The sequence below is a fragment of the Anas platyrhynchos genome, chromosome 16, assembly GCF_047663525.1.
Source record: "Anas platyrhynchos isolate ZD024472 breed Pekin duck chromosome 16, IASCAAS_PekinDuck_T2T, whole genome shotgun sequence".
NCBI lineage: Eukaryota > Metazoa > Chordata > Aves > Anseriformes > Anatidae > Anas > Anas platyrhynchos.
In genome coordinates this window covers 9,688,962-9,713,026 of record NC_092602.1, presented here as the reverse complement: position 1 = coordinate 9,713,026, position 24,065 = coordinate 9,688,962, and the positions used below count along the sequence as shown (strand labels likewise).

Here is a 24,065-nt window from a genome sequence, read left to right as displayed (position 1 = left end):
GTGAGCTTTGGTGCATGCCATCACTAGAAACCATGGAAAGAAACCAAGAGCTCATCTTTCCTACTAACATTTTTTTTAAACACGTTTACATTTCTGCTGGCTCCGTACCAGAAGAAACAACACAACCAAGAGATCTCAAATACAGTCATCTTTTAGTTTTTTAAGAGTGCACTGCAAGTATAACTGAACTAACTTGTTCTTGTGATGATTCCAGTTGACCTGTACATTCATTTGGCTCCAGTAGCCTTTTTTTTTTTTTCAGAAACTTGATTAAAGAAACCAAGATCATGTCAGATCTCTAAGCAGCCTGACTGAAGTACATAAAATAAGCAAATACTTTGAAGAGCTCTCAAACTCCTTCAATTTGTGATACAAACCCCTAGATGGCTTTAATTGCGTTCTAGCATACATGATCTGAGATCTGCAACTGGGAGTGACTTTCTGTAGCCCAATCCCAGCACGTGCATAGCTCCACATAATATTAATATTATTATACCTAATGTTATTAATCACTAGCTGATATTTCTGGAACCAGATCTTCCTAACAATAGTACTGCAAGTTTTTGCTACAGCTTTAGTGAGGACGTTTACTACTGTTAGTCTTCATTTATCCTGGACTCATTCAAGATGGCAGCTTCTCATGCCACCTCCATTTACTGCTAGCTATTAACTGACCTCATCATAAGGCTGCTTAAGGCGTTAATCTGGGTTTTCAGCTTACACGGTGTGCTTGTCTTTAGGTGCAAAAAGGGAAAATACATGCGTTAGCTTTAGTTAGCTAAATACCAGAACTCCTCAACTCCTCCCCTGAAACAAGAAGAGACCTTCACACCCTCACATGCTCTCCGTTTCAGGAACAGTCTGAGTAAGCACCCTGCATTTGTAATGTTGTTCAGCTCCTTTTCCTACAAAGCCTAAGTGGTTACAACTAGCTTCAAGCTTGGAGCACAAGAACTACTCCACATCCCAGCTGCTCGTTATTAAAACTGAGCTAAATAAGCACGTACCACAGACTTACACGCTACTTCTCCCCAGGGAGCAGGAAATTTATTGGGGGGACACTCGAAGGTGCTCCAAAGGGGACCCTGACACGGGCCCGGCTGCCCCACCCGCAGCACCTCCCCCGGCCCCTGAGGGGGGAGCTCCGGGGCCCGGGGCTGGGCGACGACACCCCAGAGCCATTTTCCTCGAGGGGAAGCTTACACAGGAGACGAGGGCCTCGGCGTGAACGGCTGCAACCTCCTCCTGCGGCACACAGCGGCCTCAGGCTCCCCACGCGTCCACCCCCTCAGGGCCGGACCCACCTCACGAAGCCCCCCCCCACCCGCCTCAGGCCCGGTTCCCCCTCACGGCCCCGCCGCTCCTCACCTCACGGCCCCGCTGCCCGGCGAAGCCCCCTCACACCAGGGCGGCTCCCCGGGGCTGAGGGGAGGCGCGGCCCCGCCGGGCCCCTCCCGGCTGCTGCCCTCAGGCGCCCGCCTCAGTTCGCCACAGGGGCGGCGCGCGCGGCCCGCCCGGCCCCGCCGTTTCCCGCCTTCGCGGCACGAGGCTGCCTCAGGGCGCGGCGGGGCCGTGAGGTGACCGCTGAGGCGGCTCCCAAGTAACCATGAGGGGCTTCTTTTTCCCCAGAAAGCCACAACTGGCATCTAAACTGCACAAGAAAACATATGAAAAAAAGAACGGCTAAAAAAGTAGATTTTACTTTCTGGTCCAACCCAGCAAGAAGCATTTGGAAAGCATTTGTTCCTACATTTCAGCTCCTTCAGCTGCGAGTCTTGGACAAAACATTTATTTCGTGAATAAAAACTGTCATTAGAGATGGATGAGAAGCTGAAGAAAAAAAATATCACATTTCTCCAGCAGAAAGGTCACAATATAATGAACAGTGGCCAGTACACAAATGTGCAGAATGATGTAGTGTATAAACTAAAACTCAGTGCACGCCAAAAGATTTGCAACAGACACAAAGTCTAAGGTCTTTTATTACATTTTATAGATTAAATATATCTTCAGTAGAGTCTCTTTTTTAAAACACACAAAAGGAAAAAATACATTCTTCATGTACATATGAAATACTGACCACGTAGCAGGGACCATGTACAGTGCAAAGTATGAACATAGCTACACAAGATATCACCACCTTGGACGATTATCTTTTTTTTTTTTTTTTTTTTAAAGTAAAAATTGAACAATGCAACATTTCCACTTCCAAAGAGAAATCCATACACATCACTTCCATAGCATTTTGTGGAATCATGCAGGAAAGTGTTTTTTTGTTTGTTTTACTTTTTAAAGGCATTATAAAATCCTTGCATTGCATGAAAAATTATCAAACTCCCCAAGCTTTACCTCTTTCACACATTCATAATCGTAGTACAATTTTTATTGTGATTGCAGCCCAACTCCAAAAATCCAGGGACAAAAATAAATATATATAACCTGATAAAGAGAAAGGAATGAACCAGATTGATTGTTGCAATGTCTAGGAAACATGTACCCACATGTACACATACATACACAAAAGGTGGAAGATAGCAAGGTGCGACTGAGTATCTCCTATTTATTACAAGTCTGGAGCAAGGGCTCTGGGCCACCTGTTTCACTTCAGCAGTGAATCTTCAGACTCTCAGTATGGGATGTCATTCTGGTAGTACTGGATCATGTCGTATGTTCTACTCCTAGAGGAGAAAAGCAAAGCCAGGGTAAATGAAAGTTAGAAAAAAAACAGAACACTATATCCATTGTCACGAAAACAAACATCAAGATCCCACAGAAATAAAACATAGGTGGAGCAAATTAGCTTATAATCAAAACCAGTCTTACACACTTTGAGGGCACTGTGAAGGCCCATTTATTGTTATGGACAGCACAAAATGTCCTGCTCTTGTTTAAATTAGCTAAAAAATTACTTCTGTGCTTCTCACTGTGGAAAGAACAGCAAGACATAAGATGGTGCAGTTCTGAACACAACGTATTCGTGCTGCAATTGCAGTGTGGAACCTGTTTGGATAAACCAGAAGCACCTCATGTTGCATCAGCCATTTGTTTTAGGAGAAAGAAATGCATAATGAACAACACAGGTCTGTACAGATCCAGGATCATGTGGATATCAAAGTAACCTCAGGGAAGGAGAATGCTAATAATAATTAAAAAATGCAGGAGAAATAGCCGCATTAATAGCATCATCTCTGATCAGTGACTGAATAATCATATCTAAGCCTTGTTACAGACAACTCAATTAATCCATGGACAGAGTTTGCTCAGGACGCAGACTGACTGTGTCACGAGAAGCTCAACCTTGCCACAACTAAGCTGTCTCTGATGAACACAACAGTGTGACTGAGTTCACAAGTCCCAATATTAGAGTTTTATAGCAGATGCACCAGCAGGCACTTGATCCAATTGAGCTCTAACAGGGCTGTATCTGAGCCAATGAACCTTACTATTCCCAAGATGAACACATGCACAGCTATGTAAGAGTTTGTATTAGATTCTCCAGCATATCCCACAAAATTTGCATTAACTGGGATACACACACACACACACATATATATAGGTCAGGTGACAAAAGTGACTGTTGTATTTTGTACTAATAAACGGTTAGATATGGTTCATATCACTGATGGAGTAGAAGCAAAAGCTACAGATGGAGAAATGTCAACAGCAACCCTTATCAAAGATGATAAAACATGTACTTAGGATATTTAAATATTAAATTTATTGTACATATTAACTACATTAAAATTCCAGTTTATGTGTAATTTCCTTTCATGTTTTTTGTACAAGATACTAAACTACTTATGTAGATGCTATACTAAACTGTAAGATACTTGAAGGGAAAAAAACTACAGTTGATTGACTAGCTTGTCATTATGATTATTTTTTAAATTGCTAATTATCTAGATAGAATTGATTATCCCATTCAGCATATTGAATAGCAGATCACAAATGAACGTGGCCCAGCTACACAGATATTAAAACACTGCATTGCCAGTGCTCTCTACTTGAGAATTTTTTTCCTATCCAACATTATACAGTAAGTAACATATGGTCTAGCAAAATTATTAGCAGATTAACGTTAATATCAAATCACAAGAAAGTTAGCGGGAAGATTGGAACTCATTCATAAAGAAGAGTTGAATACATTTTTGTGAAGAATACTAGCTTTGAATTTCAGAAGTATATTCAAGCAACTTAACACCTGCAAGCTACTATAGAAAAGACTCTGTAAAGGCACTGCAGTACTGTTGCAGCTTCATTCATACTCAGAATAATGGGCCATGCACACTTCTTTTTAAGAAACCTTCTCCTTACAAAATAAAGGACAACAAACTTCAAGATAATTCCTCTTTATTCTGACCAGAAAGCATGCTATTCCTGTTGCCATCTGGTACTGTTCTTTACTATTTATCCCTTCACAGGTGAACCTACCCTACGCAAAAGGGGATGCACAAGTAGACATATCCCCACAACAGTACAGTTGGGCATACCCCAACACAGAAGACAAAAGAATTTACTTTTAGACCAAAGATTCACCCTAACAGAAAATCTATTCTTTAGACTAGCCTGCCTTGTTGTTTGACCAGCCTGGACTTAAGCCTTCCTTTCCAACATAAAAGGGAGGAGACACAATGTGTTCAGAAGCAAAGCTCATACCTCTTAGTACTGCAAGATCAACTAAACGTTTGGTGTCTGAGTGATAAAAACTGTAGTTTTTAGCTCTGCTTAGATTCACCGGCTTATTTTGGTTGTAGAGACAAGACATACATAGATGGCAAACCTGTTGCTGAGGAAACAATTCTGGATGATCTTGATGATGAAAGTTGCAGCCTCCCGTTCTGTCATGTTGGGGCTGAACCTGTGTCTATATGCAAAAAAAAAACATCACAAAAAGTGAGAGTACAAATTAGTGTACTTGCTTTTGAGCGTGATACAAATGTGTCTTTGCAAAAGCTCAGCCTGCTGTCAGTTTCACTTGCTGCAAGTACCTACTTCCTGTAAGACTACCTTGTACAAACTGTGTAATATTTTAAAAGCACTTGCCTCTATTTTTACAGTGGAGACAGAGGCTATGAACTTTTAATCAGTTTAGTGGTAACTATAGGAACAGCAGATCCCTCTTTCTAGACAGCTGATGCTTTTAAAATATCTTTGTGCCTAGCAATAACCTTGAGCTCCAACCCATCATACTTCATGAAACTGCGCTCACGTTTAGGAAATTGTAGGAAGTTACGTGTAGGAAATACTGATTTAACTCTGGAGGCATAAGCCTGAAGGGCTGTTTAAAAAATCACATCATAATTTGTGTTTGCATAAACAACGTTACATTCATTACTGCATTATCCACAGAACAAATTCCAGTTGCTATTCCTTGGATTGCAACACCATTTCAGAGGACATTAAACTCTGCAACACGTTACCTCTCATTAAAGCAGACCTTTCCTTTAAGTAGTGCTTCCTTCATAGTGCTAAGAACTGAAATCATGCGCTCACACAGTCACTGCACAGTTTGAACTTAATTATATGAAAAGGCCTTTGAAATTCCTACTTGGAGATATTCTATAAACAAAATGTTACTATTTTTACAACAGTAAGAAATTTAAGATATTTGGTTAGCATGACAATACTCACTGCACAAGCTGTGACAGTGCACATACTACAAAGAACATATGAACACTTTCCAGTTCATATAAATGCTGACTTACTTTAGCAGCTTGATTGTCTGCCCTCGGAAACAGGGCAGCCCTGTATCCAACATTAATGTAACCAGTGAGACTACAGCATCCATATAAGGCCTAGAGGAAAAAGGGGACAAAAAGGTTACAGCACTCAAACTTCTGCAGCCTTAGTAGGCAAAGCAGACAAGTTGAGGAGTTCAACGAGCTGAATCACACCTTTTTCTGTAATTAAATCAACACATGTAAACCTCTCTACATTTGCTGGTGGAGCTACACCATTGCTTGCAATCTCTCACTTCAATTAAATCTCACTCCTTTATGTTGGACTACCAGATACTCAGAATGCTGCAAGATGAACAGCCTCAAGGGAAATTATACAAAGCAATACTTTTAGAAATAACACTTCTTTGGCAACAGTAAAGTAAATCAGTGCATCAAAGCAGTACAGATGGCTGAAACCAGCAATAGCACAGTAACAGATTACCTGCTACTTCCTAATTACTCTATGTAATTCTTCGCTACAACAGCCAGGCTTCCCTACTCCCTCCTCTGCTCCCACTTAGAACATTACCTACTATTACTCCACTACTTGGTTGCAGAGCAATATTAATATAGTGGCATTTTACTCTAGTATCACTCTAGTAGTATTTTATAACATTACTGTAGTATTATTCTGCTAGTATTTCTGGTTTGACACAGAACTTTCTCCAGATTGTTCCCCTTCAAGAAAGCAAATTTTGCCTGACTTCCAGACAGTTCCTTCTGGGGCTATTAGCTGAAGAAACTCTGTAAGGTAACATCAATACTTCACACTTACAATAGAGCAATCCCTTATCTGACTCTCATACTGTCCTCCTAACCACATACAACATCTGCTCCATATAAATTTAGTAGTACTCATGCATGTTAAAGCAAACCTTGTTTGCTTGGTGTGGAGCTTGGTAAAGCTGCAAGTCTCTACTGTGACTGGCTGGCAATCATAGCTGAAAAGCAGAGCTAACAAAACCTCTGCATATTTTACAACAGAAATCGTAGCACTTTTACCTACATAATTATCTCTAGCTGAAATAGCGATTAATATGATTGTCCTACTTGGGAAAACAAGAAAGATAATGATTCTCCTGGAGCTTCTTAATGCAAAGTTTTATCAGCATACTAAACTGAGTGAGGAAAAGAGACCATCACATCTATAAATTGAATATAATACATAAACTTCTCAAATACATCGTACAAAAACAGAAAAACAAAAACAAAACCATGAAGTTAGGCTGTAAAATTGCAGGATTCTTAAGTTGTTTCAAAGATTGCAAGATGTAACAGAAAAGTCTGACAAATTCAGCCCCCCTACAGACTAGTGTTTATTATTTATCTTCCTATCTGTTTTTAGGCATGCAAGAGCATCCGCCTTTGAGCAGTTAAGAATGCCTTACCTGACTGCCAGATAGCCTCTGACACACATCTCCATAAACCATTTGAAAGGAGTTGCCTCCATTTTTCCTCCCATTATCATCACCATCTCATCAGTCAGCTTAATGTCAGGCTCCCATCCCAGATTTCCACCAGGTGAGCTTTCAAACATGAATCCAAAATCTGTGCACAAAAGATAAGTTGCTTCAGAAACTTTGTTGGCTAGTTGTGCACTGTCAAAGCTGACAGAATAAAGGAGAGGTGGATTTTGCATGATATCTATTTTCCTACTAGCATTTCAAATCCAAATGGGAAAAAGCTTTGATGAAGTGTAAAAACACCAAGGAAAGAATCATCACTGTAACACTAGACTATACTCAAGGATGATGACATCAAATAAATTTTGTGCTGAAGTGTCTGTACAGTTCCAGAAAAGCAAAGCTAAAGCAGAAGTTACGGCCTCATGTAATTACATAAATTTACTTGTCAAATTTAGTTCAGACCCATACACTAATGAAAGAAATCCAAAGATACATTTATGTATCTATAAATATATAGTTGTATATATATGAATACATGTATATTTATGTATACACACATAACCCATACACGTGTGTTTATACTTTCCTGAAGCTGGTTAAACCTTGTAAAGCCAAATTTACACAGAAGCAGCCAACGCAAATATACACAAAATACTACTAAACAGGCATGAAAAATGTCCTATGTATATTTACAAACCATGAAACCAAATTAATCTCAAATGGAAATGGCTTATTAACTTCTGTGAGCAATACTTTACAGCAGAAGGAAAGATGACTACAACTGACCAATGTGAATGATGTGTCCCTTTTTGTCCAACATGATGTTGCCATTATGCCTGTCTTTAATCTGGAGCAGAAACAGGAGAAGGCTATATGCAGCCATACTGCGGATAAAATTATAGCGAGCCTGTACAAATAAGAAGTTGAAACAAATCGTAAGAACACAGAATTTAATAACTCTCCATACTAGAAGCAGATACAGCTGAACATTTCATTCTTTTTTATGATTAGTTTGAAGCAGTGTCCAATGATATTTTCCATATATCTACAGCTGCAATAACTTCTAACTTACTCATAGCTAAAATGAATTATCTGCATCAGAAGCCAGATACAGCATTATGGTAGTCATTATCTAATATTTGTCATTATTTCTTATAGCTAGAATGTTTCTCAGTTGAGATTTTGCTGTGCCTGCCAACTGATATTTTACCTTCTGGAATGCAAGAGTAGACTCATCTCCATATTGCCTTGTAAAGTAATCATACATCCCAAAGTCTGTCTGCCTGCCCAGCTGGTCACGGGATGTACAGTCAGGAATGCATTCAATAACACCACACTGAAGGGGGAGAAGAGAAACAGGTCTGTAAAGCACACTCCCAACATACATTTTGTTCATGGCTCTTGCCAGTCATGCAGGTCCCCCAGGAAATGCGGGAAAGCCTACAGATCACCGAATACAGAATTTCTAGTTAATTCTTAAAGAAAGTATATCCAAACTTCAAGAATTTCCATTCAGCATAAGACAATATCTGCTACTTTCCATAGACTTGCACAATGTAGTCCCCAAAATCAAACAGCAAAATTTCAGAGCCAAAAATTTTAGAAACACAGGAAGCAGGAGAGGAAAGACTCTCCATGTCAATGGTAATCCAAACATTTGGCATAAGCAATGTTGTCAGTATTTCCTTGCAGTATGGAAATTTGTGTGTGCTTTTTTTTTTTTTTTTTTTAATTAGGAACTATTTTCTACAGCAGTACAGTTAAAGGTCCACTTACCCCAGGAGCTGTGGCGACCACTCTGTATGGAAACACAAAAAGATCCAGGCCTACCAGCTGAAATATGTTCTTGAAGAGATCGATGATTTGTAAAGCTAACATGTCCTGTTATACAAGAAAAAAATTGCATGAACATTACAGGGGTTACGGATAGTAAGTCAGATTACAAAAAAGCTCTGAAGAACTCTGAAGTGAACATTAAGTTCCCCCAGAAGGTCTGCAGATGTGTGCTTGTGCATACACGGAGACTCTGGGGGAAATCAAAAAAGGAAAAAATAAATGTTTTTAAATGGGTAACAAGCAACACAGAAGATTTAACTGCTGACAAACTATGAAGAACAAACTTTTCCATCATTCTTTGATTAAGAGGACTACTAATAACTCCAGAAATAATAGCAAGCATTCCTCTTTAACCAAAAACAATCAAGCTTCAACATACAAGGTATCATCTTGGAAAGTACTTTATGTTACCAATAATTCAGCTGAAATAATATATTCTAAAAAAGAACAAAATGTAAGTCATTGCATTAGATGAAATATTTTGAAAGAATGACCTTTGTTTCCAAACCAGATTTTTCTACAGTTGTACAACACAGTTCTGTTCCCTCAGTCCACAGCTAATGGGGATTCTCAAAATTCCAAAAAAACCCAACACATTTCCACACTAAGATTATTTCCTTCTTACATACTGTCACTTACAAATCTGTCTTCTACAACTGCAAAGCCTAGTTAGCTTTGTACCTGTCTGCAGTCATCGCCCACTTTAAAGATAGCTGCCTGCCAACAGATTTTCTTACTGTCTACCCCTTCTTCTGCACTTTCGTCTATGGAATCAGAACGACATCGCAGACCTGCAAGAAGAGCACAAAGCAAAACCCAGATGTAGACTTTGGTTAGTAACTTTCTATCATGACAAAACCTTAGCACTCAAAACAGTAACATTTCACACTGCAGGTTCCACTACAGAATTTTCTGCTTTGCAAGGTGAATTCTGCAAGGCAGTTCCCATTCTATATTGGAATTGGAACATATACATTAAAATAATCTTTGTGATTTACTTGATAAATGCCTGAATTACATTAAGCTAGTCAGCTAGAGTATCCCACAAAATTTATTACAAGAAAAAGGTGCCAAAACATGGAGTTTGTTACACACTAAAGACCAGAGAAAGGCAATTAATTTATGTTAGTCTAAAGTAACTGTTCGCATTTCTTCAGGACACGTATAGTGGCTTCCTTCCAGAGACTTAAAAAAAAAAAAAAATCTCCATTTTATGCAGTTTTGTTTCTAATCTGAACCACTGCAGATAAAGTTCAATATGGAAATATTTTTACTGCAGCAGCACAGGTCACTAAAAGCAGACAGTTTTAGAGGAATTGCTGACTCTTCATTAGTAGCATCAATGATTAAGACCCATATACTAACCTTCTTTTTCAAGCTCACTAACTCCACATCGCTTCACTTTAAATTTGGCCAAGTAGGGTGCTTTTGCTGCACTAAATTGTGATAAACACAAAGATGAAGATGAGCACAAGTTAGCCAAACAAGAACTTACAGAAAAAATATAATGAATTAACTTAAAGGAAGAATACAACAAGAGCATGTTACCTCTGCATAGGAGTTCCTGATTTGTAATCAATGTCCAGAACAATAGCTTCAGGATTGCTGGGCAAGTAGCAGCCTGCAAAATAGAACAGACAGCTGAGAACAAACTCATTGGCCAGTGTGACAGTGACAGTCAGAGAATAACTGCTATTAGCATCTCTAGCTTCAGTACATGCTTCTGAATTAAATAAATGTTACAGATAAACTGGAGAGTACAGTCTGCAAGCCAAGAAGGGTGCAGTACCTTTTCCCCTAGTCAGCAACTGCAAAACTACAATAACAGTTTTAAACTAATACTGTAGAATCTTTATCACAGAAATGTAAAGGTAAGGCTTCTCTTATAATAGCCTTTAATAAGATATGGCAGCATTTCCCAGTGTACTAGGGAGGGCCCTTAGCAACAAAAACATGGTACAAGAATTGAGACTTGTTACACAGAGGTCAGGACAAGCTTTCATCAAAGTCCATTTTAAAAGGAAGATTCAGATAGGGAAAATATGTTTAAAAATATAAGGACCTTGAGACAATGATGTTAAAAGGGCGTGTCTGATGGGAGAAAAAGGAGAATGAAGGCTTATTTATTGTCCCTTTTCATATATACATTGCTATTTTTATCTCTGTGTTACCTAATTTAACTGCAAGCACTTTTGGGCAAGTTTTGATGCACCACGTAGAAATTATTGGCAGCGTAAAAATATTTGAGTTGTTTCAAGAGAGAAATAAATCCAACTGTAACAGAAGAGCAGTCACCTAGTCACAAGCATCAAAACAGTGAGTATCCACTTGCCAGACATTTCAGTGTTTGCTTGCAGAAAATACAGTACTCATACCGAACGCAAAAAGTCCACTACATTATTAAATCACTTCTTACCAGGTTGCACTTTCACCTCAGACAGGGCACTCAAGCAAGCTTTTTTTCTTTCATCTCCTTTAGGAAATGGCCTAGAAAGATAAACGATATTTTATCTACCTACATACTATATACTACCCTGAAGTTTGTTTCAGATTTATACAAAACTTCACAAAATACATTTCCGTCTGTAATGACAAAGATCTCTTGCTGCACCTCTTCTTAATGAGTCTTCACTTTGTAGACTTAGTCTTTGCTTTGCAGATCTAACACTGACTTGATATACAGGTTGCTGACAAAATCAAACAGTAAATGAAATGAAGACTCTTCCTCGTAGAGAAATTCAAGCATAATCATGCAAGCATTGCTACAGTTATATTGATACAATTTTCCTTTGTGGACCTTACTCCAGAGTAAGAACATTGCCTTGGAAGTAGTACAAGCTAACTGGAAAAGGACAAGCCAGTAAAATGCCTATGCAATTACACGCCTAATTTGCTCACATACTTAGCATGACTGCAGGTGTCAACTGGATAATTGGTAACATGGTTAACGATTAGCATGTGCAATTACCCAATTTGCACAGGCACTTGTGTTAACCATCTATTGAAATTAGTCATGTAATTGCAAATTGCACACTCACCTGGAGTAGCAGCATGTAACTGAAAGGCATTCCTTATGCTCTGGTTTAAGAGGTACAGCAGATTACTGAGGCAGTACCATAACACTTAAGCTAATGAAATAATCACAGATGATACATTTGTTCATTTATGCCATCTACAAAGCAAATAGTATCTCCTCTGTGTTGTCTTTACGTGAGAGATGCATAAAAAAACAGATGTGTTTTAAGTCTGGGGTGCAAAAAAATGCTTGCAATGCACAATTATAAACAGTTGCTTAATTATGACTAACAAATTCATCTTAAATATCTAGATATTCAGACCCTAGAGACTCAATTTAACTCATCCTATTGGATGAAAACATTTTGACACACGCATAAAAGACACTTAATATTTGATAGTTTTTGCAAAACAAGTGTCCTTTAGCCCAATGCCCTTATACTGGTGGTTTGCAAAGCTTCATTTTAAAAGAGGTACGTTCCAGGAAATACATTTTAAATGCCTTTCAAATACTTGAACACACCAGAGAATGTTTTAAAAATATGCAATAAAACCACACTTACAGACTTGCAACTTGTGTGCTGAGCTGCTGCCATCCACTGGCAAGCTTTATAAAGTTAAATTAAATACCTTGCTGCAATCAGCAGTGAGAATCTGTGAGCAAGACTTTCAGTTTTAAAGACATACAGTCCAGTGCTTGTGAAACCACATCTTTCTCCGTAACCACAGGAATTCTCTTCCTTCCATTTAGGAAGGAAGGAAAAATACTTATAAAACTGTTATAGATGTTTCAGACCGAAGAACTCTGGTCCAAAGCACACAGATCAGACCAAATATAAAATATCAATGTAAAATGAGCCTTTACATCCTACTATGACTCTTAAGTTACATTAAAAACAAAATCAATTTCTTATCATATGAGTGATTAATTCTTTTTTTTTTTTTTCTTGAAAATACTATCTTCAAAAACACTAAAAGCACTTTAGCCTTTTAACCATGATGCTGGGAATTTCCAGAACTACGAGTCCCAGAAGAGCACAATCTCTGCAGTATAACACTTACTTGATAATGGCTGAAACATTGGTGATTTTATTAAAGAAATCAAATTCCCGCTGATAGAACTCCTTGGCTGGGCCAGATAATGAGCCAGTTATCTCCTCTACTAGTTGCTCCAGGAGTTCCCCAATGTCAGCTGCATGTGAAAAAGGAAGCATCTGCATAAGAAGCGTATTTTTAAAAGCTAAATATCATGGGTGACGGGAATAGCCAGCTACGGGTAGTATTCAAAAGAAAAAAGTATTGACGCAAACATTGCTGCATCTTTTTTGATACATTCTGTTAGGCAGGACACTTCTATAGAATGGGCATGGACCCCATCTCTAAAAATGAAAGAAATTCCCAGTTAAAAGGATTCCTCCTGCCAAGAGCGAAAGCAGGAGGGAGATTTATTCTGAACTAAGGCAAGGAGTTAAAAACTATATTATATTTTACATCACTCACGATCCTTTTGGTGTCCTTCTTCATCCAGGTAGATATTAGTTTTCATGTTCCAGATGAATTGGTGAGCCAAGAGCTGGGATTTGGCAGCTGCCCACAGGATGTATTCTCTAACGTAACCCATCTGCAATCATATCCAGTTCAGTAAGCAAAGATCATTATAACTCAAACAGATTGAATTTTACTGTTTCTATCAGCAATTCTTCAAAACACAAAAATATTTAAAGGGTGAAAGGAAGACCACTGCAATTAAATTCATATTGTTAAAAAAAAAACAAAACACATTTAAAGACTGATGGTGTATTCTAACAGGCAGGGAATTGACCTAAACTGTTTTCAGCTTTATTACTGACATATTCCACTACTCTATCTTCCCACCTCTGTGCCATTTACTATATGTTCTATTTGGATTTCAAATCTCCTTGAGATCTGGGCATCTCCTAGTATGTGTACAATGCACAGGAACTGCCATAGAGGCATTGGTCTTGCTTGGCATCACTAAATGCTCCTGTAATATCAGAAATGGAGACAGAATTATACAGACTGCACATTTTGGTGTCAAGAGCAACACATCTTGGCACAGTTCCACAGAAATTCTAGAATTTGAAATGTATAAGGGAATTTGAAATGTATAAGGGAATTCTACTCATTCCAGGGACAGCATTCCTTTTCCTCTACTTGCAGCTGCTACTTCAGTCTGTGGAGGTTTCTCTGTTTGACTGACAAGTCAAACATCTGATGCTCATGATCTGCATCACAGAGTTTATTTATTTATAAAAAGTTCTTAAAAAATAACTATATACAGCCACCTACTTTACTGTCTGTGGATGTCTTAAGGTGAAAATAATGCACCAGCCAAAGTTCACACATCTTATTGGCATATAACAATGACCTCATATTAATGAACTGTGAACATGGTCCTCAAGCTTTGCTCCTTACTTCTGCAAGATAAAGCTAAGATCTGATTTCACGTTGGTGATGGAACAGTGAGACACCCCTAGATGTTTTTCTGAATAACTCCACAGGAAAATGCTTAAGGATAGTGATTTAAAATTAATTTCATTACTTCTTGTCTCATGCAGACCTTCAGAAGCCGTATTCAGAGTCCTCAGCCGAGGGTTCCCATACCAAAATTTTGCTCCTGACAGATGAGCCTCTGGTTTCTTAAGTTTACTTGTTCATAAAAGAGGTGTATCCAAAGCAAGTTAGCCTCCACAGACATTTGTCTTTTATATATTAGATATAACATAATAATAAGCAGCAGTAGTTTAACCTTAGAGTTTGACTAATTTGCAGTTTTAAGTCTGAAAGCTGTTCTAGAAGTTTGCTTGGTTCATATACAGCTGTTTTATATCCTCACCTTATCATACCGTAGTGCCTGAACAATCTGTGGAATGTAGAATAAAATGGCATCCTGGAAAAGAAAAGACATCAGGGTTTTTATTGTTATTGTTTTAGCACTCAAGAATGGAAGACAGGTCACACGCACAGAAAAGCTTCTTTCAGTTACATGATGGAATAAAATTTCAAATACCACTGCCTCTTCATTTTAAACTCTATACACACGCATTATCTTCTCAAATCAAAGGATTTTTTCTGCCCTTTCTGACTTCAAAAATATCATTAACAATCACATATTTTATAGTCCTAATACAAGTTTAACAAGGAATAAAAATTATCCAGAGAAAGGAAAAGATCTGAAAGGAACTATTTGAGAGGAACACTCTGAAGAATTCAACTTGGTGTGATTTATGACAATAAAATTGGAAGTACACAAGCCAGTATTATTTGGGACGCTTGACTTTACATTTTCATCCCAATCTATTCACTCTCCCCAATGTGGTGTGCCCATTCCACATACATGTCTCTCCACTGTATTAAAAACTGAGAACCAACTGCCACAATGACTAAGATCATAACCACACTTGAAGCATTAAGGCTGTCTTGGAACTCATCTTACCGGAGGAAAAGATCGCAGGACTTTAACCCCATACTGAGCTGTTAGAGGATGAGGTGGGTACATGCTTGAAAAATAGGAAAGGCCAGTTGGTGGATCCGTTGGTGCCCAGCACAGAACGTGGCTGAGCTCAGGTGCATCAGCATCAATTGTATGCCAGGTAACCAGGTACTGGAAAAGCAGGTCAAACACATTAGAAGTTTACAGCACCCAGTAATGTCTGGGTAATACACAGCAGAGCAGACAGTGATGCTATTATCTAGCTTATTATCGCAAGCCAATAGAAATAGCCTACGTTCTAATTCACAACATCATAGCTATTTTATCTAAAGCATTTTTCCCATGGAAATCTAACTAGTGGAATCACCTCACCTCCCAGATCACTAGATGAAATTAGTGAGTCAAATTACTACAAGCACAACAGAGGAGTTCTAGCATGGGGAGAAAGAAGAAAAAATAAGCCCTTTTGCAACAGTCAAAGAAGGTGAAGTTTTCTTGTTTATTTTGCAAGTGACAAGACTGTCCCTCACATGACTAGAATGCTTTACTGCAGATAAACATGATGAGTCTTCTCCATTTTAGGAGGCTTGGCCTCTTGACATAGAGAATGGGTTAAGCTTGAGATAGCTTCAGCAGCAGTGCTCACCGTGACTTGGTCCTGGGGTCTTTTTACACATTATGCAAAATGAACAGAAATGGTGGATGTACTGCAAGCAATGAGTTTTCAGACATTCTGTGTATGGTGACAATAAGCCTGATAGCAAGAGCTAACTAGCCATCTATTCTTATTCCTGTGATTCTTGCCTCAGCATCTTATTTCCAAAGCTGTTCTGTCATTTTCTCCTATGGAAATATGCTTAGCACTAGAGCATGCACTGTGCTAAGTAAAGACTGTATTCTCCAATGTAACTGAATGAATTATGGGGCCCTGTGACAGCATAAATATTCACAAATACCTTTATTGCTTCAGGAACATCACTAACAGCTCCTGGGTCCAACCGAACCAGACGAGTCACTTCTGTTCCAATAGCTTCAGTGTTCTTAAATCTACATATAACCAGGAATATAATATTCTTATTAGAAAATTGTGAAAGCCTCTTCTAATTATGCTGTGAACTACAAAAGGCATAAATGCATATGCTTAACAAATAGTCCAACTATGAAATAATGCATACTGAAGGAACAATATGCTGTCAAAAAGGGATTCAGGAACAACTGGTCCTCATCCAGTGCTTTGTACAAACCACTAGCATTTTACCCCATTATTGAATTCTTGACTGAAATATAATGTCTGGGATTCTACAGAAACCTGCACACAGAATTCTATTTGGCAAAAAGTATCACTGTTGTAATAGGGAAAGAATTTCCTTTCCCTTCCAAAGCAAACTATGTTAATTCTCCTAGCATACTTATTAAAGTGCAAGCCAATATATAGCTAGTACATTTCATTCAAAGTTATTTTAGAACTGTTTAAATGCTATGCCTGCTAATGGGTTAAACACTATTAAAAAACAAGCATAATTCTTGCTGAACAAAACACTAAGTATTAGCATAGAATGGATGGAAAGAATGGAAACCAGATGCCACTAGAGCTTAAGCCAAATCACTATCCTTTAAAGTAATCCACTTCTTTATATTTGAAAGGTCTCAGCCAGCTGTGAAAGCACGTAAGTAAGCTGTAAATGGGAGCAAGCAGCATCAATACTTACAGTGTCAGTATTCACTCAACTTCTAAGAAAGGCAGCAGGAATTACATCAGATTTTTCTTTTGAAATTTCTCACCTGGTAGGGAGCTGTACGGCAAGATGAGGAGAAATGCTCCAAGCCAGATTCACATTATCCTTCCATTGCTTCTCGCTAAGACTGATATACTTAGACCTCCAGTTTGCAACACTGCTCTCTCCAGTTTGATCCAACTCTAATTCAGGGGAGGAGAGTGGATTGTACCATGTGATTAAGCGTTCAATCTCAGTAGCCTGAGGGAAACCGAACAAAATACATGTTTTCTGGAAGAAGATAAAATACTCCCATTTCACCCTCACAAGATACTTTAGTCTGTGCATCCCGCAAAGACAACACATTTATAAATTCATACGGTTTCCACATTCTTCTAAACACTCACCAGCAATGAGAGCAATAACGTCCTTCGCTTCATGTAGTACTTGTGTAGCTGTGTACCTCTGTTAGTCTTCTTAGACATTCCTTGAGAAAAGGATAAAAAAAGTTTTTAGTAGCTTTCATTCTGTATGTTAAATTCTGCTTTCAATCTGTCTACAGCCGGCAACATCAACACATAAGAACTGAATCACCATAGGACACCTGTAAATTTACACTGGAGTGACCTCAAAGTCAGCACTACTCATTGTGCAGTTGTTCTCTGGATATATGGAGTACAACAGGTTACAGGGATACTAGTTTAGCCAATGTTGCATTCACTTTAGAAACACAACAGCATATTATAGAGTACAGTTTGTAAAGGTACAAAACACACTTCACAGTTTAATGCCACTCTGATGTCCCCAGAAAAGCACTAGGGGCATGCCTGTGGAAAGCAATTTCTTTATGGATTTCAATAAATCCTGACCTCTATTCTTATATCTTCTGTACTAGAGAATTTAACATTCTATCAAATAAAACAGGTAATTTCAAAAATTTGCTGCTTGTTGTCAGTAAGACTACTTTTTTTCTCCTCTCCAGAGTTGGCATTGGTATGTTCTCCTCCCTCCAGGAGGAGAATATGAGCCCAATGTTAAATACTGACCTTAAGCAACATCTGCATACAAAATATTCTGTAAAGTTGGCTGGTTAGAATTGAAAAGATACCTGATTTTTTAGATATGGTCGACATGCCACTAGACAAAGGGTAGGTATTTATCCATCCTTGTGTAGCCTGCTGCCGAGAACCAACATTGATATCGAGGTTGCTCCTGGTGTCTTGATTATCTAATAACGGAACACAGATCTGATGTAGAATGCAACCAAAGAAACAACAGACTTTTGAAACTGCAAATAAAAGAACTTACCAGGTGGCACAAGTTGGCTTGCTGTCAGATACTTTTTGTCTGAGAACATTGCTGTCCAAAACTTTATCAATATGCTGATATCCTCACGAAGCCTCTTTTCCCCTTGTGTAGGAAACTTTGAAGGGCAACTTAAAGAAATCATACAAATAATATGAAGTCGAACATATTATATTAAAAAAGAGGGCCACAAATTAATGACAACTTTTTTTCCTTCTGACCACAGTCTTCAAGGATGAGACTACACATCACTATATTTTATCCTCATTGCTTCATTCTGTCTGACTGAAGCTTCTTATTATATCTCAGTTTCCTATTATAACAGAAGTTTCCTATTATAACTGAAAATTAACATGGCAGCCTGTCAGCATCTTGGATTCGACATTTAATGTTATGACTGACTAACCTCCTTACATTGTCAGACATTCCTATTAACTACACTATTGTCTGCTGTGTCCACATCAAATCATGAAATCAAATTCAATGTGGGTGTATTTTAAAATGATAAAACTGCATTTCAGCCATACATTCTGTAATAACAGCCTTTTACGTCTTATAAATCTAGGTACAGTTTTGAGCATTAAGTTACCAGGATAAGGTAGGGAAGAAAAGAACAAACATTCCTGAAGATACTACCTTATAGACCACACATAAAAAAAACGGAACTTACACCTAAGTCTCATCAAGATGGTTCATGAACTACACCGAAGCACAAGGAAAATAAAAGCCTTTGTTAAAATGGGCAAAAACATGAAACGAAGTGAAATCACTAGAACAGAAAGACAACTGGTGCTTTGAACTATCATGGAAGGTTTAGGAAGTCAGACGCACACACACATACTTTTAGTGAATAGTTGCAAGTAAAACAAAAGGTACCTGAAATAATCAAAGGCAGTGGAATAAATCTTCTCCCTCAAAACATTTCGAATAGTTGCATTTGGAACCACATCAGCATGCAGCAAAGACAACCCCAGAGTCAGCAACCTAACATACAAAATATTTACAGAATGAAAATTTTGGCATTCTTGAAATGGTGACCAATGCAATACCATAGAAACCACAGTTACAGCTATACTACAATAATACTATAATCCCAGCTAGGTCACTGAAAATTGTCTGTTTCTGAGTTCTTGGCAACTGTTTTGTCATCAGTCTGTTCCTAAGGCTGTGATGACCAAACCATAGAAAGTTAAAGCCCTCAAGCCACAAATGTGAAAACAATTGGTGGAGCAAAATTATTCCCAAATGATGCACTGACTAGATTGATGATCTGGACAATGCACTATACAAAATTATACCATGAAATTTTCTGAAGCACCAAAATGACTTTCAAACTAAAGTTATCTACTTCTACTTTGAAAACAGAGCTTAATCTCTTTATAATTCCAGTCTTTTAAAAGAATTTTCACCACTTTAAGCCAAGGGCAAGATATATATTTATTTAGTGTTTAGTTCTTTTCTCCCATATACTGTTACTGTTTTCAACAAGGAAGAAAACCCTGCTCACTTGAAACGGGGTCCAATTGCTGCCACATGCCGATTCAAACTGCCCTTCGCCCCTCCAATGTTCAACGAAAGTGACCGCTGGAGCAGGCTGGAGAAGATCTCTATTTGGTCAGAACTGCAGTACTTGGCTATTTCAAATCTCTGCACCAAAAACTGGAAGGAGACAGACATGCTATGCTTTCTTTGATGTTTTTTCAACTCAAAACAAACAAACAAACAAAAAACACATGAATAAACCAGTCTCTTCCGTTTCAAACACCTTTCTCCCTCCCAATTATTATACTCCTCTAAAAATAGTGTGTCCCTGAGGTTTTGTGACAGAGGGACTACCATCATGACTCCACTTAATCGCAACATCACTGCAACACCATCATAGGTGGGACATTCCAGATGAAATACACACCTCTATCCATATGTAATGTGGGGTGACCTCTGGCGGACAAGGCCTTGGCTGGCTCTCTTCTGAGGCTGCTAATGGATCTGCTTCTTTCTGCTCAGCAGAAAACAGGCCAACTTTCTGCTCCACTGTCATTTGCCAGGCTCCTGCCATTTCCCGCATGAACTGCAAAAACAAAGGTTACAGCATTTCCTGTTTCAAGAGCATCTTCTTGTATGGGAAGCATACTATTTCTCCACAGGGCATACCATGACCTACTACTTCAATTAAAATTCACTGCAGCACTGATGGAGAGGCAAAGACAGGTGTATAAACTCCACCTGAAGTAAAATGTCTTTCATATGCTAAATCACAAAGGGAAGAAAGACTCCTTCGGAAGTTCAGCTAGTAACAGAAGGACCAGAGGGAAGAGCAGACAAGTGCTGTATTTTGTTGAAGAGGCCCAACTGTTAGATCACCTAGTGCTGGCCTTTCTCTCCCTCTGCTAAAGGTTACCACCTTTAACACTGGGTAGACTCTCAACAGAAAGATGACACAAATTCACTTTTGCTGAACCTTCTCTAGGAAGTGGGACTATCTAATAGAAAGGAGGCCAAGAAACTGTTGGTGGTTATCTGATCTCCTCAACAAGATACAAAGAAATTTCCCAGAAGCCTAAGAGAAGAAATTTAAATATTGCTTTAGAAAGCTAAACACTGAAACATGCACAGAACTGACATATCTAAATTTTTAGATAAACGATTATATCCAGCAAATTAAATATTTAGTGCTCACTAACTGCAGCAATTACCCCAGGCAGCTTTCTCAGCCATGTGTGGATTGTCACTTGACCATGCTGAGTTGGTTTATTACCATTAGATTCATCCTTACATGAGAAATACAGCTACAATGCTAGCCTGCTACAGGATTAGTACTTTTGCAAGCCTATTTTTTCTGCAAGGGAGCAATGCCAGATACCAGAGGCTCTGAATGGTGAGCAGAGACATTAATTACTATTTGCTTTAAAACAGCATTCTATAAATCATAGTAGTTCGGGACCCGATTCATGAGCAGCTCAAGTATCTCAGCAGCAAAGTGCAGCTGAGAACCCAACAGCTTTCCCTGCTAATGAGAAAGATCCATTTCCCACACTTCACGTAGTGAGTGAGGGCGTTCAGACTTCCAACAATACATCAGCAGAAACTTCCTGGCAGGTTAAAGTGATTAGCAATGCATTTAATATCCTTGTTTGACACAGATTGACAACAGCTGTGAATCTCTCCCTATCTCTCTTCCCCCCCCCTCTTGCGGTGGCAGAGAAAGAGTAGAGATAGCTTCCTACCGGCACTTCTATTCCATTCTTGGCAGCAAGCAGCCACTCCCAGCAAGCAATTGCTGTTTCCATGCCATGTTCATTGAACATTCGCAGAGGACCCCAACACAGATGATGAAGTAGCTGGGGATCACTATCTGAAAACAAACATTCACACAGATTTCTTCAGCAGAATAAATAAATGCATCATCGACAAGAAAACAGATAATAAATAGCTTCTAGCTTAAGCACCCTTTCCTTAATATAAGCCTGACTGAAAAATCTCCAAATGCAGCTTTGCATCAAGTTGATGTGTATGGGGTTTGTATATAGGTAGCTTTTGTAGTTTATTAATCTTGGCATTCACATCCACAAAGCAGAACTCCATTTGGTTTTCATTACCTTTGCTGCTTATTAGCAGTGCAGTCAACTTAAACATTGCCTGGGTGTAGAATTCAGTCTGACCCAACTCAAGAGCATCATTCAGCTCTTTGACCATCAGTTTATTCAGGTCAGATGTTCGTCCTGTAGCATTTGAGAACTGAATCATTCCAGAAACCTGTAAAATATAATGAATTTTTCAACAAAGAACAGTATTTTTACAAGTCTACTTTGGTATTGGTCACGTGCTGAGTAAGGATATTCACAACAAACAGATATCTCTTCTTTCTACATTGCTAACACTACATAGGTTTGTCTGCAGTCTAAGAATTCTGCACAAGACCAAGAGTAAAATGAGCTCCTTAATAACACAGGAAAATTATACCCTTTATCCTGTAGAAATGTAGAGTCCTTTTTTAAAAGAACATAGAATCACAGAACAGTTTAGTTTGGAATGGACAACATCCCCTAAAAAGCTATGCTAGAGATGGTGAACACTCCACACGCTCAAAAAAGTATGTACCTACCTCTCCTGCATAGCGGTTGCGCAAATTTAGAGAAGCCATGAAGTTGGAGTAGTCCTTCTTCACACAAGTAGGTCTTTCAGTTAGCTGGGTTGCCTGTGACCAGAACACATATAGCTGTTTATACTGTTCATATCCAACCGCTTATCTCTTTTTCTTTTTATACCTTTACCTACGCTTTAAGCTTAGTTTTCTTTGTGCTTATAATCAGAATAGTATCAGGTCTACTAGATACGACAGTCGCAGGACCGATAAAAATGAAATAAGGAAAATGCGCCTTAGTTCCATGTATACAGTTTTAAATTTTTTAAGGTTTATACAAACACACACTTTTGAAAGACCAAAAAAAGCATTAAAAAGGTAGTAAAATTCTAGAATTTGACAGCTTTCTAAAAATGCTTTTGTCGCTTGATTGGTTACTTCCCTGCCATATTTCTTTCAGTACAGCTCCTAGCATGCAGGAGGGCCCTAATAAAAACAAGTACTGTGAACACATTAGGAAAATGAGAAAGTTGTTTCTCTTATTTACTTTCCAGTTTTAAAGTTTCTTCCAGCACAGTCTCTATTTTTCTCATTTCTCACCTTGCCTCTTTAGAAAACAAGCTGGCTGACAATGCAACATATTCTACTGGGTGTTTCTTCAGGAAGTCAGAAATTACAACCACATATGAGAAAAGAGGAAATGTAACAAACTACATATAACTGTATGAAACATGCAATGCAACAATATATTTTGAGTATACCTATGTAAAATTAGAGCAAATGGATGTGGCTCACCTTACTATTCTAGAAAGCTGCTTGTTTCAGCCTTGTACAAAGATACTACTTTCAAACCACTAACAATCATCTCTAAACAACTCTTAAAAGACATTAAATACGTATTTGATTCCTTGCTTGTTACCACACTTTAGGAAATCTGTATTATTTAGTTAATTAATTTTGTTACAAAATTAGCATGACAGCTACACAAGCAAATACTCACGCCCAAAGTGGTGTTCTGTCTGTTGTAGCCAGCAAAGTGCAGAACACTTTCTGTAGCCATAGCCAGTCCTGTGTGCTGGGACAAACCTGATACCCAGTTCTGATGTTTGTTTAGGTATTCCTGATGTACACAAAAAAAATGTATTTGTTGAAAAATTACTATGTTTTTTAAAACAAGACAGCTCATAAGCAAGTGTTGCAACATTACAAACTACCAGAAAGCTTAATTACATATGCATCTGACAACAAGTAGACCATCTCTATTCACCCCTTTTAGGCATTGCTCCCCAGCAGTAAGAAACTTTGAACACCATCTAAAATACATAAAGAGTAAGCCTTGGTCCATTTTGTAAAGGGATTAAGTGAATAAGGTAATGCTTTAAGGCCGAAGTCCTTTAAAAAGACTTTTCACAAGAAGAACCTTAAAAAACAAAGTGCTCTGGGCTCCATGGAAGATGAGAATATATTTATTATTTTATATAAGGATAGAATCCCTTGGGACTCTGTTTTTAGGAAAGGAAAGACTAAGTAGAT

General features: G+C 38.4%; 1 protein-coding gene across 2 annotated transcripts in view; it reads right to left on the bottom strand.

Annotated features, from left to right (window-relative positions):
- Positions 1-1,964: 1,964 nt before the first annotated feature.
- PI4KA (phosphatidylinositol 4-kinase alpha) overlaps positions 1,965-24,065 on the bottom strand; it is a 60,028-nt gene continuing 37,927 nt past the window's right edge. For both annotated transcript variants that reach the window (XM_027469922.3, XM_072024254.1), the window contains exons 29-55: positions 23,533-23,652; positions 22,554-22,646; positions 22,048-22,204; positions 21,676-21,803; positions 20,361-20,519; positions 19,959-20,110; positions 19,328-19,435; positions 18,455-18,582; positions 18,255-18,374; positions 17,554-17,633; positions 17,214-17,407; positions 16,388-16,478; positions 15,435-15,602; positions 14,835-14,888; positions 13,478-13,598; positions 13,040-13,169; positions 11,379-11,449; positions 10,511-10,583; positions 10,328-10,398; positions 9,644-9,753; positions 8,903-9,007; positions 8,337-8,462; positions 7,913-8,033; positions 7,109-7,268; positions 5,706-5,795; positions 4,781-4,864; positions 1,965-2,678 (exon numbers count right to left, since the gene is read on the bottom strand). In XM_027469922.3, the coding sequence (XP_027325723.1) occupies positions 2,627-2,678; positions 4,781-4,864; positions 5,706-5,795; positions 7,109-7,268; positions 7,913-8,033; positions 8,337-8,462; positions 8,903-9,007; positions 9,644-9,753; positions 10,328-10,398; positions 10,511-10,583; positions 11,379-11,449; positions 13,040-13,169; positions 13,478-13,598; positions 14,835-14,888; positions 15,435-15,602; positions 16,388-16,478; positions 17,214-17,407; positions 17,554-17,633; positions 18,255-18,374; positions 18,455-18,582; positions 19,328-19,435; positions 19,959-20,110; positions 20,361-20,519; positions 21,676-21,803; positions 22,048-22,204; positions 22,554-22,646; positions 23,533-23,652 (3,066 nt within the window). In that variant the 3' untranslated portion in view covers positions 1,965-2,626. The remainder of the gene's footprint in view (positions 2,679-4,780; positions 4,865-5,705; positions 5,796-7,108; positions 7,269-7,912; positions 8,034-8,336; positions 8,463-8,902; positions 9,008-9,643; positions 9,754-10,327; positions 10,399-10,510; positions 10,584-11,378; positions 11,450-13,039; positions 13,170-13,477; positions 13,599-14,834; positions 14,889-15,434; positions 15,603-16,387; positions 16,479-17,213; positions 17,408-17,553; positions 17,634-18,254; positions 18,375-18,454; positions 18,583-19,327; positions 19,436-19,958; positions 20,111-20,360; positions 20,520-21,675; positions 21,804-22,047; positions 22,205-22,553; positions 22,647-23,532; positions 23,653-24,065) is intronic.